The sequence below is a fragment of the Ascaphus truei genome, chromosome 11 (genome assembly GCF_040206685.1).
Source record: "Ascaphus truei isolate aAscTru1 chromosome 11, aAscTru1.hap1, whole genome shotgun sequence".
Classification (NCBI taxonomy): Eukaryota; Metazoa; Chordata; class Amphibia; order Anura; family Ascaphidae; genus Ascaphus; species Ascaphus truei.
In genome coordinates, this window is record NC_134493.1 from 28731994 (window position 1) to 28748207 (window position 16214).

Genomic DNA, 16214 nt, shown 5'->3' on the forward strand with positions numbered 1-16214 from the left:
AAAAATAAAATCTTTAAAAAAAAAAAAAAATGTATTTATTTCTCCACCAAACTCTTATAGGAGACATTTAATCAGAACTGGACTTGTTGATATTTCCGCAATGGCAGCCATTTTAAAAGTGGTTATCATTATATGCAGATAAGTGCTGCAGGACAAACAATGAGAAATCGGGGATCCCCCTGAAGCAAACGCCTCGATTTTCAGCTCCAGAAACCCCCCTGTCCACACCCAGCTCCTGAAATACTACCCGGTAAAGTTACCAGGGTTTATATCGCCCTCCAGCAGAAACAAAATGGCTGCCAAGTCTCAGCTCAATGGGAAGCGGCAACATCATTGGTCGCGACTTTCTTTGGACGCCAATTAAATCCCCTTTACAGACCAGGCAGGAATACCGGTAACTTCACCAATAAGAATCCTGGGAGACAGGGTCCCCCGTACTGAAAGTAGCACGGTTGAGGGGGACCCCCTGTACCAATGCTGCAAGGAGTTAGTCGGGAAAGATTCCGCCTTTAACTAGTATTAATTGTGTTACACACCAGTGATAAAAGCTTCTAAAGCCCGAGTGTTGCACGCGGGATATGGAGTTACCTTGTACATTCTGTAACACTGCTGGAGCACTGACGTGTACACTTTGTCCTGCATTCAAAATAAAAGACGGAAAACAACATGTAACAAGCCTGTGTAGTAAAGGAAGACGGATTGGGGCTCTTTTAAGTCACATTTATTTAATGGCGGACACGCTGTTTGTTTGTTTTTTAAGTACCCCAGCTTCAAATAACGTGCTGAGAACACGAGGGAGCCAGCGAGCGACAGAACGCAGAGCCAAGTCCAGAAAGAAGAGCCAGAACGAGTGGAGGAGGGAGGCAGCTCGATCTGCAACTTAGCTAATCACTTATCGTTGTGTAGATTGTATTGATGCAATACGGTAGCGTGGACCGCTGCTTTAAAAGCAAGCATCATGGTTGCAGTATTGTGCTTACCAGTATCTCGTCTTCTTGATATTCCAGCACCGTTTTGCCCTCTTTCTGCTTTTCTACAACTGGATTTCTTACAACCTGCGCGGTTTGCAAAAACAAAGCCATATAGCACGTGCATTACATAGGATTTCATGTGTCACAGTATCAACTTCTCCTTCAGGAAATCAAGTGTCATACATTACAGAGGAATGCTCTGCAGGCCTCTTCTGCAGAAGAGTTTATTCAAATAAATATAGAAGATGAATAAAAAAACAATTCAAATGTTTAACAAGTGATTTTGTCCCTTTTTACAGCAATGGCAAAATAGATTTTAATACATCATTTTCGTTCTATTTTCCTCCACTGCAAATACTGTACAAATATTCCCACTTTCAACAGTTTTCCATAGAGTAACAAGAGAAAGCCGTGCATAAATAACAGGTATTTTAACGATTATTAATAATTACCATGATCATCCAAAAACTGTCTTCCGGCTCATGAAAGAACTGACGGTTTTTCTGCGTGTGTAAAGATTTTACCGGCTTTGCTGGGTTAAAGGTTCTAAAGGGGAGGCAAAGCAGAAGAGACCAAATCTATGGGATCTTAAGAAGAAATTGGGTTATAAAACAGAGATGCACAGATCAGGACCGTGAGAGACCGGACAGCGCTTTGGGTTTATTACCTGGTAAACTGCACTATTGCTTCACATAATCCCACATTCTTAATCTTTTCATTCTTTTCTGCTTCGTTTGGGTGGTAGAACAGAATCTTATTTTCTTCCTGGTAAGAAAATAAAAGGAGAGAATGGATGACACCAGTTTTGGAGCAAATCGTACAGGAAGTAAAGTGAACATATCGAGCATGTTGAAATTGGATAGCACACATCTGAGGGACAGACAAGCAAGAGATCATTGACTAGACAGAATAGATATGAATAGGGAAATAGCTAGGGGTCATGGGGGTGGGAGTTTGGCAAGCAAGGAGGCACCCATATTAAATAAAGCTTGTACTAGTAAACTTCTAAAGACTAAAACCAATTGGAGTAGAAAGGCAGGAGCAGATAAAAGGTTTTTACCAGTCTCAACTATTGTTATCTAAAATGCATGCTTGCTAATGCAGGAAACATGACAGATAAAATGGGGGAGCTTGAATTAATAGCTACAAGGGAGCAGTATGATATCATAGGCATTACTGAGGCATGGTGGGATGAAACTCATGTTCATTTAGAGCAGGGCTGCACAACACGCGGCCCACATGGCCTCTCTGTGCGGCCCTCGATGAGATTTAAAAAAAAAAAAAAAAAACTTTGAAAAAAAAAAAAACTTTGAAAAAAAAATGGCAGCGATTCCCCGCGGTCCCGGCGCGCATGCGCAGGGCCCGCTCCTGCTCCTTGCTCCCTCCCCACCCCCCGCTCGCAACGTGGGACGGGGGGGGAAGTCACAGCCAGCTGAGCTCTTCTGCGGCCGCTCCCCCCCCCCTGATCCGAACGTGGATATGTGCAGGGGGGTGAGGTGAGGTGCATTGAGGTGAGGTGAGGTGCAGGGGGGTGATTGGAGGTGCAGGGGGGTGATTGGAGGTGCAGGGGGGTGATTGGAGGTGCAGGGGGGTGATTGGAGGTGCAGGGGGGTGATTGGAGGTGCAGGGGGGTGATTGGAGGTGCAGGGGGGTGATTGGAGGTGCAGGGGGGTGATTGGAGGTGCAGGGGGTGATTGGAGGTGCAGGGGGTGATTGGAGGTGCAGGGGGGTGATTGGAGGTGCAGGGGGGTGATTGGAGGTGCAGGGGGGTGATTGGAGGTGCAGGGGATGTGATGTGCAGGAGGGGGGGGGGGGGTGATGTGCAGGAGGGGTGATGTGAGGTGCAGGGGGTGAGGTGCAGGGGTGATTGGAGGTGCAGGGGTGATTGGAGGTGCAGGGGTGATTGGAGGTGCAGGGGTGATTGGAGGTGCAGGGGGTGATTGGAGGTGCAGGGGGTGATTGGAGGTGCAGGGGGTGATTGGAGGTGCAGGGGGTGATTGGAGGTGCAGGGGGGTGATTGGAGGTGCAGGGGGGTGATTGGAGGTGCAGGGGGTGATTGGAGGTGCAGGGGATGTGATGTGCAGGAGGGGGGAGGTGATGTGCAGGAGGGGTGATGTGAGGTGCAGGGGGTGAGGTGCAGGGGGGGGAGAGTGGTGTGAGGTGCAGGGGGGGGAGAGTGGTGTGAGGTGCAGGGGGGTGGGGAGAGTGGTGTGAGGTGCAGGGGGGGGAGAGTGGTGTGAGGTGCAGGGGGGTGGGGAGAGTGGTGTGAGGTGCAGGGGGGGGGAGAGTGGTGTGAGGTGCAGGGGGGGGAGAGTGGTGTGAGGTGCAGGGGGGGAGAGTGGTGTGAGGTGCAGGGGGGGAGAAGGATGTGAGGTGCAGGGGGATGGGATGTGTGTGGTGTGCAGGGGGATATTGTGTGTTTGATGTGGAGAGGGAGTATTATGTGTGTGGGTGAGGGGGAGATGGGGGTATGAGAGATAGATGGGGAGTATCGCAAAGGTTGATAGTGAGGGGTTCTGGGGGAGATATGAGGATGATGATGAGGGGTGCTGGAGGAGATATATGAGGATGATGATGATGATGATGATGAGAGGTGCTGGAGAAGAGATGATGATGATGATGATGATGATGATGATGATGATTTTACCCGTGCGGCCCAATTTTTTTTTTCCTTGGAGCAGTTCGGCCCTTCTCGCTTTACGAGTTGTGCAGGCCTGATTTAGAGGGTTATTCCCTTTTCAGAGGGATCGAGCAAATACAAAAAGGTGGTGGAGTATGTTTATATGTTAAACCAGATCTAAAAGGGAAGAGGTTTATGAAGGGAATGGTGAAAATGTAGAGACCTTGTGGATAGAAATTAACAGTGGAGGTAAAAAGTATAAATAAAAAGCTAAAATACTTTTGCAAATGGAGAAGGCAGCAAAACGAGATCATATTTTCATAACGGGGAATTATAATTATCCAGACAGATTGGAGCAATAAGATTAGCATTACAACTAAAGGAAACAGTTTTTTTTGGGGTGCTAAAAGACAATTACATGACCCAAATTATTGGGGAACCAACCAGGAGAGGGGCAATACTGGATTAAGTCATATCAAACAATGTAGAAGTAATAATAAATATTCAAGTCAGGGATCATTTGGGAAACCGTGATCATAACATGGTCTCATTTGAAATAAATTATCAAAAAACATATTATACCGTTTCAACAAAGACTTTACATTTTCGAAAGACAGATTTGAATAAACGGAGGATTAATTTATAAGTAATACACTGGGATGATGTTTTTGCAGGGAAAAATGTGGAAGATAAATGGGCAGTCTTTAAAACGTTGTTAGAAAAGCACAATCATCAGTGTATACCCTTGGGTAATAAGTATAAAAGAAACAAGTCTAATCCAATGGGCTCATGGTCTATACCTATCCCTCATAGGCTTACACAGGCCATGAGTCACCACCGCACTCCTGTCCATCAGAGAAGAGAACAAAGGGGGTCACTTGCCCACAGAATTAACCTGTTTCTGCCTGCAGCTTCCCTCAAGGTGTAGGGGAGCGCAGGTTCAATATGCAATAAAAAATAAATGGAACATAGTGCAAATAAAGTTTATAGCGGTGATGTGTGTTAAACACTTGGTCGAAAGGAGACTCACGTGGTATCAATCAGGAGTCAATTCTCCTGACGAAGCTACACGCCTAGTGAAACGCGTAGTCGCCCACGTGACGTCGTCATCAGAGGACTCCACACCGCTCCCCCTTGGATGCTGCGCTGAGCTGTGCCACAGACGTGAGAACTGCGCAAAAGACCCCCCTATCATCAGGACATAAACCTGTAGCTTCACACACGATTGATTCGGGCAGTGCTGAGACGGAGAGGTCTGTGACGGAGGCAGCGGGGAGTAACCTTATCTGATGACATCAGCATATTATGTGTCTTTATTCTTATGACACTGTGTAAGTGTTCATTTTTAATTGCTTCTATAAAATGATTTTTTGTTTTGGATTACGCTATGGATGCTCTCTCTCTTTACCCTGACTGGTGAATTTCCTTGAGTGACACTGTATGCTATCATATCTGACTGAAGTTCCTGCATCTCACACACCAGAGTCAAGCTCATTGCCACTGATCTCTGAAACGCCCTATCGAGATTGATACCACGTGAGTCTCCATTTCACCAAGTGTTTAACACACATCACTGTTACAAACTTTATTTGCACTATGTTCCATTTATCTTTTATTGCATATTGAACCTGCGCTCCCCTACACCTTGAGGAAATCAACGTTTGAAGTGGATCCAACAGACCGTCCACTTAAAGGGTTTTGAGCTGCAATTCTTATTCTCTATTTCACAATATCTTTTAGTCACTATATGATTACACATTTTGCACTTTATTTAAAGTTTTATGATATATTCATTTATTGACGGCACTTTTATATGCCCTTTATCACTGCGTCGACCTTTTGCACTTTGTTGCACTTGGTTCTCTGCCTGCAGCTAGCAGGAACTTACATAACAGGGAGGGGAAAGACAGGCAGAAATAACATACCCTGTTACAGGTAGGAAATGGAAAAGAGGCAGGCGTTTAGATTCTTAAAGTCAGAAGGGACGGAGGCATGTCCTGTCTCCCTCGTGCCTTTTGCCTCTAAACTCCTTGAACGTCTTGTATTCTCTCATTTGCTCCGTTTTCTCAACACCTATTCTCTCCTAGACCCTCTACAATCTGGCTTCCGCACTGCTCACTCCACTGAAAAGAGCCCTCTCTAAAATAACTAAAGACCGAAATGCTGCCAAAGACAGAGGTCATTACACTCTGCTCATATAAGGAGTGGCTCAGTGAGTAATGACACTGACTGGCACTGGGGAACCTGGTTCAATTCCTGGTGTCGGCTCCTTGTGACCTTGGGCAAGTCACTTTATCTCCCTGTGCCTCAGGCACCAAAAACATAGATTGTAAGCTCTACGGGGCAGGGACCAGTGCCTGCAAAATGTCTCTGTTAAGCGCTACGTAAAACTAGCAGCTATACAAGAATATGCTATTATTATTTATTTATTATATTACTCAACCTCTCTGCAGCATTTGATACTGTGGACCACCCTCTTCTTCACATTCTCCATACTCTTGGCATTCATAACAAAGCTCTATCCTGGATCTCCTCTTACCTCTCCCATCGTACCTTCAGTGCCTCTTTTGCCAACACCTCCTCTTCCTCTATTGATCTCTCTGTGGGGGTACCCCAGGGCCCTGTCCTGAGACCCCTTCTCTTTTCTCTTTACACACTCGCTCTAGGTGACCTAGTCACATCTCTTGGGTTCAATTATCACCTCTATGCTGATGACACTCAAATTTACTTTTATACCCCTGACCTTACACCTGCTGTACTGACTGACCAAAGGGGAGGAGAGGAGCCAGGAACACTGGGCAGGGAGAGAGTTAGAGAGCCGCGTCCCCGAGATCCCGGTGCTGAGACACACACACACACACACGCAGAGTCGCACACACACACGCAGAGTCGCACACGCAGAATACACAGCCAGTATAAATATATTAGTGCCATGCACGCGCGTTCTAAGTCACACTTTGCGTTTTGTCACTGAAATAGTGTTTTGATTTTTAATTAAAAACATCACCATCACAAATACAATTTCTGTGACAAAAGACAAAGAAGTTTCACTTAAAATACGCGCGCTCGGCCCACACACACTTTTTTTTAAAATATGATTGTCACGTATATTACTGCTGTGAAGCGCTACGTACATTAATGGCCCTATATAAATAAAGACATAGGTACATGTGTGCCGATCGTAACAGATGGTATATTGGAACAGATTGAGGGGAGATCTCATTTGAGGGTCCAAGCGTGGAGAAAAGTGACCCCGCTAGATAACGTTGTGTATTAACCCATGTCTCATATACAGCTCATGTGCGCACAGGTGTGCCGTATGTGACAGGTGTGCCGTACGTGACAGGTGTGCCGTACGTGACAGGTGTGCCGTACGTGACAGGTGTGCCGTATGTGACAGGTGTGCCGTACGTGACAGGTGTGCCGTACGTGACAGGTGTGCCGTACGTGACAGGTGTGCCGTACGTGACAGGTGTGCCGTACGTGACAGGTGTGCCGTACGTGACAGGTGATTGGATTGCTCCTTTAAAAAAGTGAGCTAGATCAAACTTCTTGAAGGTTTAATACAGGATGATATTCAGGAATACCTTGTACACAGCAGTCTTGGCAATCGTGCCCAATGCCAGGCAGTAGCTACAAAGGCAAATAGGATCTCATCTTGCATTAAACGGGGAATGGATGGAAGGGACGTAAGCATAATTATGCCATTGTATAAGGCATTGAATATGGAGTACAGTTTTGGGCACCACTCCATAAGACATTCTGGAACTAGAGCGGGTGCAGAGAAGAGCCACCAAATTAATAAAGGGGATGGAAAAATCTGACTTATGAGGAGAGGCTAGCTAAATCAGATTTATTTACATTAGAAGAGAGGTGTCTAAGAGGGGATATGATAACTATATACAAATATATTTGTGGACAATACAAGGCGCTTTCAAACAAACTATTAATCCGAAGGGCAGTACAAAGGACACATCCCTTAAGGTTGGAGGAAAGGAGGTTTAACCAGCAACAAAAGGAAAGGGTTCTTTACAGTAAGGGCAGTTACAGTGTGGGACGCATTACCCGTGGAGACTGTGATGGCAGATACAATAGATATCTTCAAAAAAAAGTTGAACATCTTTTTAGAAAGGAAAGCTATATACCAGGGGTGCGCAAACTGGGGGACGCTGCGGTGGTAGAGGCCCCGCGCTCTTCCCCACGGCAGTTAAATGAAATGCTGGAGGATCGCGTGAGGCCTCTGCAACTTCACTTAGTTTGTCTCTGGCAACGCGGCGTCAAATGACGCCATGGAGTCAATGCATCCGCGGCGTCATTTGACGCCGGAGACTTGGTAAGGAGGAGGGCGCGAGCAGGGGGGGATTGCAGACAGGTGGGCGCAGTGGGGAATGTTTGTGCACCCCTGCTATACAGGGATATACCAAAGAAGTAAACACGGGAAGGATGTTGATCCAGGGACAAATCCGATTGCTATTATTGGTGTCAGGAAGGAATTTATTTCCCCTCTTATGAGACATCATTGGATAATGTTTAAAAGAGAGAAAAGTTGCGCCAAAAAAGAATTAGCCTACTGTTCAATATATGGCTCCTGTCCTTGGCACAAAGCAGTTCCGCAGCCTGAGTCTCTCAGAGGTGATTCACCAACCTCTGTGTGGATACTGGTAGAAAAAAGGGGGGTCCTCCGGCGCGTTACTCTGCTTGTGGCTCCACGGCGTTTAGGGCATATAAGTGAGGGAGAGAAGAGAGGGGACCACAGTAAGGGACCAATACAGTGATTATACACAGCTCTTCGTTTGATTGGGGAGGGAGGGAGGGGGGGGAGTAGGGGTGTTGGGGAATCAATAGAGATTGAACGATACTGCTACATAAAGGAGACACACTTACATCAAAATATCTAATATCTTGAATTCTTCTACTCTTCTCCTTATATAGCTGCGTGTTGTTGAGGGTGAGGAAAAACCTCCTGGTATCCTCCTTAGCAAAAAATAAAGGGAAAAAATAGTGCAATACAGTTTATTAACAATGGAAAAAAAGAGATTGAACACTTACAAGCGGCCGATAATTTCAGGCATAGAGAGGAGATGCTGCCAGACTCCACAACGGATCCCTTCCTGGGTTGGGCTGCTTTGTCCTGGCTGTTTCCCTGTTGGCAGATGGTTGCTGTGTTGATCTTCACTTCGGGTGGCTGGGATTGAGAGTTTCCAGAAGCCCGTGCACAGGCTATGTCCTCCTCAAAAAAGGCCTGTCCCTCAGCATACACAGCATACAGATTTCAGCTCCCTGCTCCGGTGCGCATGCGCATGCGCAGACGGCGGGATCGCCGAGCCAGATAGTACAGGGGAGTCAAGTCCTCACTACGGTGGCTTGTAATGGCCAAAAAACGTCAAACGCGTTTCGCCAATGCTTCCTCAGTGACGTGAAGTGAAGATCAACACAGCAACCATCTGCCAACAGGGAAACAGCCAGGACAAAGCAGCCCAACCCAGTAAGGGATCCGTTGTGGAGTCTGGCAGCATCTCCTCTCTATGCCTGAAATTATCGGCCGCTTGTAAGTGTTCAATCTCTTTTTTTCCATTGTTAATAAACTGTATTGCACTATTTTTTCCCTTTATTTTTTGCTAAGGAGGATACCAGGAGGTTTTTCCTCACCCTCAACAACACGCAGCTATATAAGGAGAAGAGTAGAAGAATTCAAGATATTAGATATTTTGATGTAAGTGTGTCTCCTTTATGTAGCAGTATCGTTCAATCTCTATTGATTCCCCAACACCCCTACTCCCCCCCCTCCCTCCCTCCCCAATCAAACGAAGAGCTGTGTATAATCACTGTATTGGTCCCTTACTGTGGTCCCCTCTCTTCTCTCCCTCACTTATATGCCTTAAACACCGTGGAGCCACAAGCAGAGTAACGCGCCGGAGGACCCCCCTTTTTTCTATTGGATAATGTTTCCCTGGGGGGGGGGGGGGGGGGTTGTTTGCCTTCCTCTGGATATTTCATCCAAACTCAGTCCTCAAGAGCCACCAAGAGGTCAGGTTTTCAGGATATCCCTGCTTCAGCACAGGTGGCTCAATTGAAGACTCGGCCACCTGTGCTGAAGCAGGGATATCCATAAAACCTGGCCTGGTGGTGGCCCTTGGGGACTGAGTTTGGAGAACGCGGCTCTGGATCAAAATACTGTTTTTACAAATATAGGATAAGTGTCTATCATTTAAATGTAATATAGGTAACCCGACGGACATACGTCTTTTGCAATCTCATCCACTACGCAACAGGCTGTCTCTTGATTTTCTACTCAGCCTGCCCGGGTCAGTAACATATTACGCTGCTTTCTACGTGGCAATTTCCTATGTTAAATTTAGTTGGCTGAAATACTCATCCTATATTTCATATTATATTGCTCCAGAGGGAGGCAAACAAATAACCCAAGTTAAACATTATCCAATTATGTCTCATAAGGGGGAAAATAAATTAATACATTAAATAAAATAATGTGTTGCAAGCCTAGCATGTTTAACAGTAACGATTGGTCAGTTCTGGTGGTTTAGCTGTAGGAAGCCCCCTGCAGTTTGTCCTTCCATCACCTTCATCTAACCAGTAATGATATTAAATTGTTATATAAAAATCGAGTGAATGTTCCAGTGTTTCCTTAATGGCCACCATTTGAAAAGCTCAAATTAAGGCTGCATCAGCCAGTGATTTTTACATTGGGAGCGCAAAATCAGCCTTACAGTCCCCTATTCCTCTCTGGCCATACAGCGGTCTATGTTTCCACCTGAATAATACAACTTTCTAGATGCAAACTTAATATGTAATGGCAGCCGCTGGCCCAGATAGAGGTAACTGCAAAGTGCTGTACTTTGCGGGCATCTCAATCTGAAACCTGGTCATCATCAAGGCTGGAGAGAAGGGGAATAAAAATACATTGTGAGCACGGGCTACAGACGTCTCATCTCCTCGCTGCTTAACTGTGAATAGGATTTGGCCAAAAAGAGATACATGTGCATGAGCTGACAGCCGTACACAAGTTTTATCTCCGAAGACCCGGATTTACAATAGCACCAAGTACATCAATCTCCTAAAAATGGCCTTCCGTGTGTGTGCCCATATGAATTCACATCATACAAGGGTTTGTTCTGATGTCATTTTCTGCCCCATGGAGTTTACATCCCACAATGGGACATTGATTTGTCCACGTTCACACGATGATGATACTGGGATTCAAACAGGGTTAATCTTTTAAATCAGGAGCCAACCTACAAATTCTCACCTACCTCTCCTTCTCTTGGACCAAACTGTGGATTGTAGATGAAAAAACTTAGTAGGGTTGGAGCAAGCTGCTTCTCCAGCACTGCGGAGGCCATTCTGAAGGTGAGACAAAGAACATTGTGAGGCATCACAGAAATGGCCGTGGGAAAGTGTTCTTCACAGCACTTCACCTTTTGCTATTTTTAAGCAGATTCATGAAACTTGTCTGCTTCGTAAAAACAGAAAATACAAAGGTGTAAAATGAAGAGAGGCATCTTGACACCTCTACGGTAGAAGAATCATATTACACAGGAATAGTAAGTAGTATTGGATTAACACAGCATGGCTATGACATAGTCATAAATGAATCTATATTTTAGGTCAGTTAGTAAGTTATCGATGCTGTGGACAGACTCATTAAACACATTATCTGGGGCATTCCGTTATTTAAAATGGCAGCTCATGTTTGGAGTCAGTGGATATGTCCGAGATGTGTCAAGCAACAGCAGAGCTGCAATTAGGTATCCAATGCCAGCTTTCCAATTGGCTATAACCATCTTCACCAAAGAAGCCTGCAATGCAAGGTCTCCTACATAATGAACAAAGCTCCGACAGATACACAGACGGTCACACATTGATCAGGTCTCTTGTTAAAGAATAATTAAGAGGATGCACTCAAACACTGCATTATTGCATCTTATGTGAGGGATACAGTATTCCCATCCCAGCAAAGACACCATCCACCAGCACCATATAGGTGGGGAGAGAGGGTATGATTTTCTCCCCTCTACAATATTTTATATAGCGCTCTTCTCCCAATGGGACTCAAAGCTCTTCACAATTACAGTAGTGTGCGGTACGCAACCCACAGCAATTTTTTTACAGACAGTAAATGATGATGATGATATTAGGTTTATTCTACTAGTTTTCCAACTGGGCCAGATCAGAAGAGATTTGGGTGCAGAAAGGCCACAAGCTTATCTTCATTTTATTTGCTACATGACAAATTATTATATTTAAACATTTCACAAACATTTATAACATAGGCAGCATATACTTTCAATTTCAGCCTGCAAAACTGCCCTTAATGCTTAAGGCTACGTCCATAGAGGGGGGAGCCGTGCTGAGCAGCGCTGACGCCGAGGCTCGCCTGGTCGGTCAGGAGTGATTCCATGGACTGGCAGGCGAGCCAGCGTGCGCGATCGGGCGGCGGGGGGCGGGGCAGTGACGTCGCCGGGCCAATAGCCCGCGAAGCGCCAACGTCACGGCGTCTAGGTTGTGACGCTGCTTCGTGCTGATTGGGTGTTTTCAGCCGACAGCGCGCTGAGAAACAGGCTCTGCTGTCGGTTGAAAATCCCAGCGCCTCAGCACGCCTGTGGACGCTCGCGGGAGCCCCCTCTAAAGACATCCTCATTGAGGATGACGGAGCTCCTCGCGGAGCGTCAGCACGGCTTCCCCCCTCTATGGATGTAGCCTAACTTTTTCATGGGTCTTTCAGCACCAGGAGCAATCACATGATGCAGCTGGTCCCCAGATATAGGAAACGGAAGTGAAGGGAGCACAACCACCCTCCTGAAGGTGCTGCATGCATCCGAGCGGTCAGCCTGATCCCACCCTAGAAAATGAGCTCTTGCCCATGATACGGCTGGTACTGTATGTCAGGACCCACGATTTACCAGTTACGTCATAAGAACACTGAAAGGGTCACGTAACTTACAAAATAACCAGTGACAGGGGCCACCTCAAGGCACTTTGTGGGCCAAGTGATGCCAGCTGAAGAGCCTTGATATAAATGGTCTATATTCTATAGCCAGGTACTGACCATGCGCACATTTCCACCATAGCCCCTGGTAATGTACCCTGTCACAGTCAGAGGGCTCTGCAAAAGGGTTGTTACAATTAGATTGTAAGCTCTTCAGGGCAGGGACTTCTTTTCCTAAATGTCACTTATGACCAAAGGACTTCTTCCCATTATGTTATTTGTATTTTTTATTTATATGACTGTCACGTGTTTTACGGCTGTGAAGACTGCATTGTGGCCGCCGTACCAGCGGCGGTGCCCCCCCCGTCTTCATCTTTAAAATCATGTTTTTCTCTAGCAGCACTATTCAAAATGGCCACGCGGCTAATGGAACCGCTGTGTGACATCACACAGCCCCACGTTACGTCAGAGTCCCATGGCAACGCGGCGTAATATGATCCCACCCAGCCATTTTGAATAGTGCTGCAGAGAAAAACATGATTTAAAAAAATGGCAGCAGAAGGCCGGAAGACACAGTCAGGACCCCGCAGCAGGTAAGTGTCCTGGGGGGGGGGGGGGGGGGGGCGCTGAAAATAAAGATATACATACTGTACATACATTCAAGGCACCAAGGAACTGGTTTATCCCAGTGTGGCTAATTTGCAGCAGCCTGTACAGGTTACAAGGGATTTAAATGCCCCTTTATGCCCTTCAAGTGGAGGGGAAATAGGTCAGACCCATGGATTGACTCATATGATGTAAACTGATTTATCTGTACTATTGGTTGTATGTTCTTCGCCTTCGCCATTGCCTGGCACCGCACTATACAATATGCTGGCACAATACAAATAAAGTGTGTGTGTGTGTCCTGGCACCATACAAATAGTGTGTGTGTGTGTGTCCTGGCACCATACAAATAGTGTGTGTGTGTGTGTCCTGGCACCATACAAATAGTGTGTGTGTGTGTGTGTGTGTGTGTCCTGGCACCATACAAATAAAGTGTGTGTGTGTTTGTCCTGGCACCATACAAATAAAATGTGTGTGTGTCCTGGCACCATACAAATAGTGTGTGTGTCCTGGCACCATACAAAAAGTGTGTGTGTCCTGGCACCATACAAATAGTGTGTGTGTGTGTGTGTGTGTGTGTGTGTGTGTCCTGGCACCATACAAATAGTGTGTGTATCCTGGCACCATACAAATAGTGTGTGTGTCCTGGCACCATACAAATAAAATGTGTGTGTGTCCTGGCACCATACAAAAAGTGTGTGTGTCCTGGCACCATACAAATAAAATGTGTGTGTCCTGGCACCATACAAATAAAATGTGTGTGTCCTGGCACCATACAAATAAAATGTGTGTGTCCTGGCACCATACAAATAGTGTGTGTCCTGGCACCATACAAATAGTGTGTGTCCTGGCACCATACAAATAGTGTGTGTCCTGGCACCATACAAATAGTGTGTGTGTGTGTGTGTGTGTGTGTCCTGGCACCATACAAATAGTGTGTGTGTGTCCTGGCACCATACAAATAGTGTGTGTGTGTGTGTCTGTGTGTCCTGGCACCATACAAATAGTGTGTGTGTCCTGGCACCATACAAATAGTGTGTGTGTGTGTGTGTGTCTGTGTGTCCTGGCACCATACAAATAGTGTGTGTGTCCTGGCACCATACAAATAGAGAGTGTGTGTGTGTGTGTGTGTGTGTGTGTGTGTGTGTGTGTGTGTGTGTGTGTGTGTGTGTGTGTGTGTGTGTGTGTGTGTGTGTGTGTGTGTGTGTGTGTGTGTGTGTGTGTGTGTGTGTGTGTGTGTGTGTGTGTGTGTGTGTGTGTGTGTGTCCTGGCACCATACAAATAAAGGGGGTGTGTACCCACTGGGAGCAGCAGCCATGAACCCCATGACACCCGCACACGACCTCCCCACACTCACCTGATCCCTCACCCCTTTTAACACATTTTGAAAACCAGAGGCACAACCCGGAAGCGCCCCTGCCACAGCCAGCAAAGTGCCGGCGGCCGGAGGGGTGCTCTAACGGTAACACCCCTTGCAAACCCATTACAGGAGCAGAACATGTGATCACAACCCCCCTATTACCGAATGGTTGGAGCCGAAAGAGAGAAGTCATCATTGGAGTAGACCATGGAAAGAAAAGAGGGGTGCACACCGGTGGTTTGAGCCTCCTCGGCCGTAGACTTCCAGCAGGTATTGCTCTAAATATCCCCCCCACTGGGTGTAATGGTCTGCGCAGAATTCTATTGGCTGCGCTGCTCAGCCGGCTTGGAGGAGATTATCAGAGAGGGGCGGGGCTTGTCATTGTGTTTGGCGCTGCAGAGCAGATCACTTCGTACTTGGTGCAGTGATGTGAAGCCACATACAGGAAGCTGCTGATACCTACTGTACATATAGTGATCAGAGCATAGTATAAAATACAATAGTAAATACTGTAAGCTGCTGCACACACCAGTAGCATCAAAGCATGTATATTGATCTGTTGCCACTTAAATGGAGTATATAAAAAATAAAGCTGATGCTCAAAGATATGCAGCATATTAATTTAACATAAGCTGAAATTTAATATATTTAGAAGAATTATAGTATATTATGTAGGATATAATAAAATATATTTGGCATTTACAGTATAATATAAATAAATATTTTGGAGTATATATATATATATTCTATTTTAAATACATGTTATACATTCATATATACAGTAGGATTGTGCGCTCTTCCTTTTTTGTTTTTCATGTATTTTGGGAATAGGTTATTCCTTGAAGAGCTGCCGTATTCCCCAGCTTTTTGCACTCCCTCCATTAGTGTATTAAGGTCACACAAGTGGGTTATTTAGACCAGGGTGCGCAACCTTTTTTAACTTGCACCGCCTTCTTACCTCCTGCCTCGCGCCCCCTCTCCTCGGCTCCGACGTCAAATGACGTCACGGGGTCATGTGACGTAATTTGACGCCGGTTACCATGGTGACACATTGCCGAAGATCAGGTAAGAGAAGCTGCAGAGGCCTCACGTGGTATCCCCGGCACTTAATTTAAGTGCCTTGGGGGAGAGCGCGAGACCTCTGCACCCCACCTGGAAATTCTCCCGCCCCCCACGTTGCCACCGCTGATTTAGATCACTTACCCATTACACACTTATTACAATGGTTCCTCCAAAGGCGCACAGCCTGATGGGGCTCCCCAAGTGCAGCACCCCTATGCAAAGGACCAGCGTGCTAAGGGTTAACATTTGCTTGTTCTCTGTGGAACGTCAACCCCACCCACTGGAATGTAAATGAGCCATGAGGACACAAAGAGCTTTTGTTCACAGCTGCATTGCATCTCAGCCACCCACCCCACTGTGCATCTGCTTTGGTGCCGATATAATGGGGCGTCCAGGAGGATTTAAGATGGATTTGTGAATCTTTGGTAGGTGATAGTATATGGGAATGGCGGGAGAAGAAATATAAATGAACTCAAATTCTGTCTTTTCCAATATACCTTGATCTATGGCCTCATCAAGTAACACTTTAAGAGATAGGAGAAATTCACCTGTGGGATCCTTTTTCAATTTTTTGTACGATTTAAGATCCGACAGGAGTCTCTCCGCTTCTAAACAGTAATCTTTCTTGTCTTATGTGCTGTATTTAAT

At 46.1% G+C, this 16214-nt stretch overlaps 1 protein-coding gene across 3 annotated transcripts in view; it reads right to left on the reverse strand.

Moving 5' to 3' along the window:
- Positions 1-14728, reverse strand: part of CCZ1 (CCZ1 vacuolar protein trafficking and biogenesis associated) — a 53188-nt gene extending 38460 nt beyond the window's left edge. The window contains exons 1-6 of one of the 3 annotated variants that reach the window (XM_075565453.1): positions 14667-14728; positions 10863-10953; positions 1639-1736; positions 1424-1517; positions 981-1055; positions 589-636 (exon numbers count right to left, since the gene is read on the reverse strand). In XM_075565453.1, coding sequence (XP_075421568.1) covers positions 589-636; positions 981-1055; positions 1424-1517; positions 1639-1736; positions 10863-10953; positions 14667-14713 — 453 coding nt within the window. In that variant the 5' untranslated portion in view covers positions 14714-14728. Of the gene's footprint in view, positions 1-588; positions 637-980; positions 1056-1423; positions 1518-1638; positions 1737-8162; positions 8253-10862; positions 10954-14501; positions 14634-14666 lie in introns of those variants that run through there. The other 2 variants (XM_075565454.1, XM_075565455.1) reach the window with 2 other exon arrangements.
- Positions 14729-16214: the final 1486 nt, after the last annotated feature.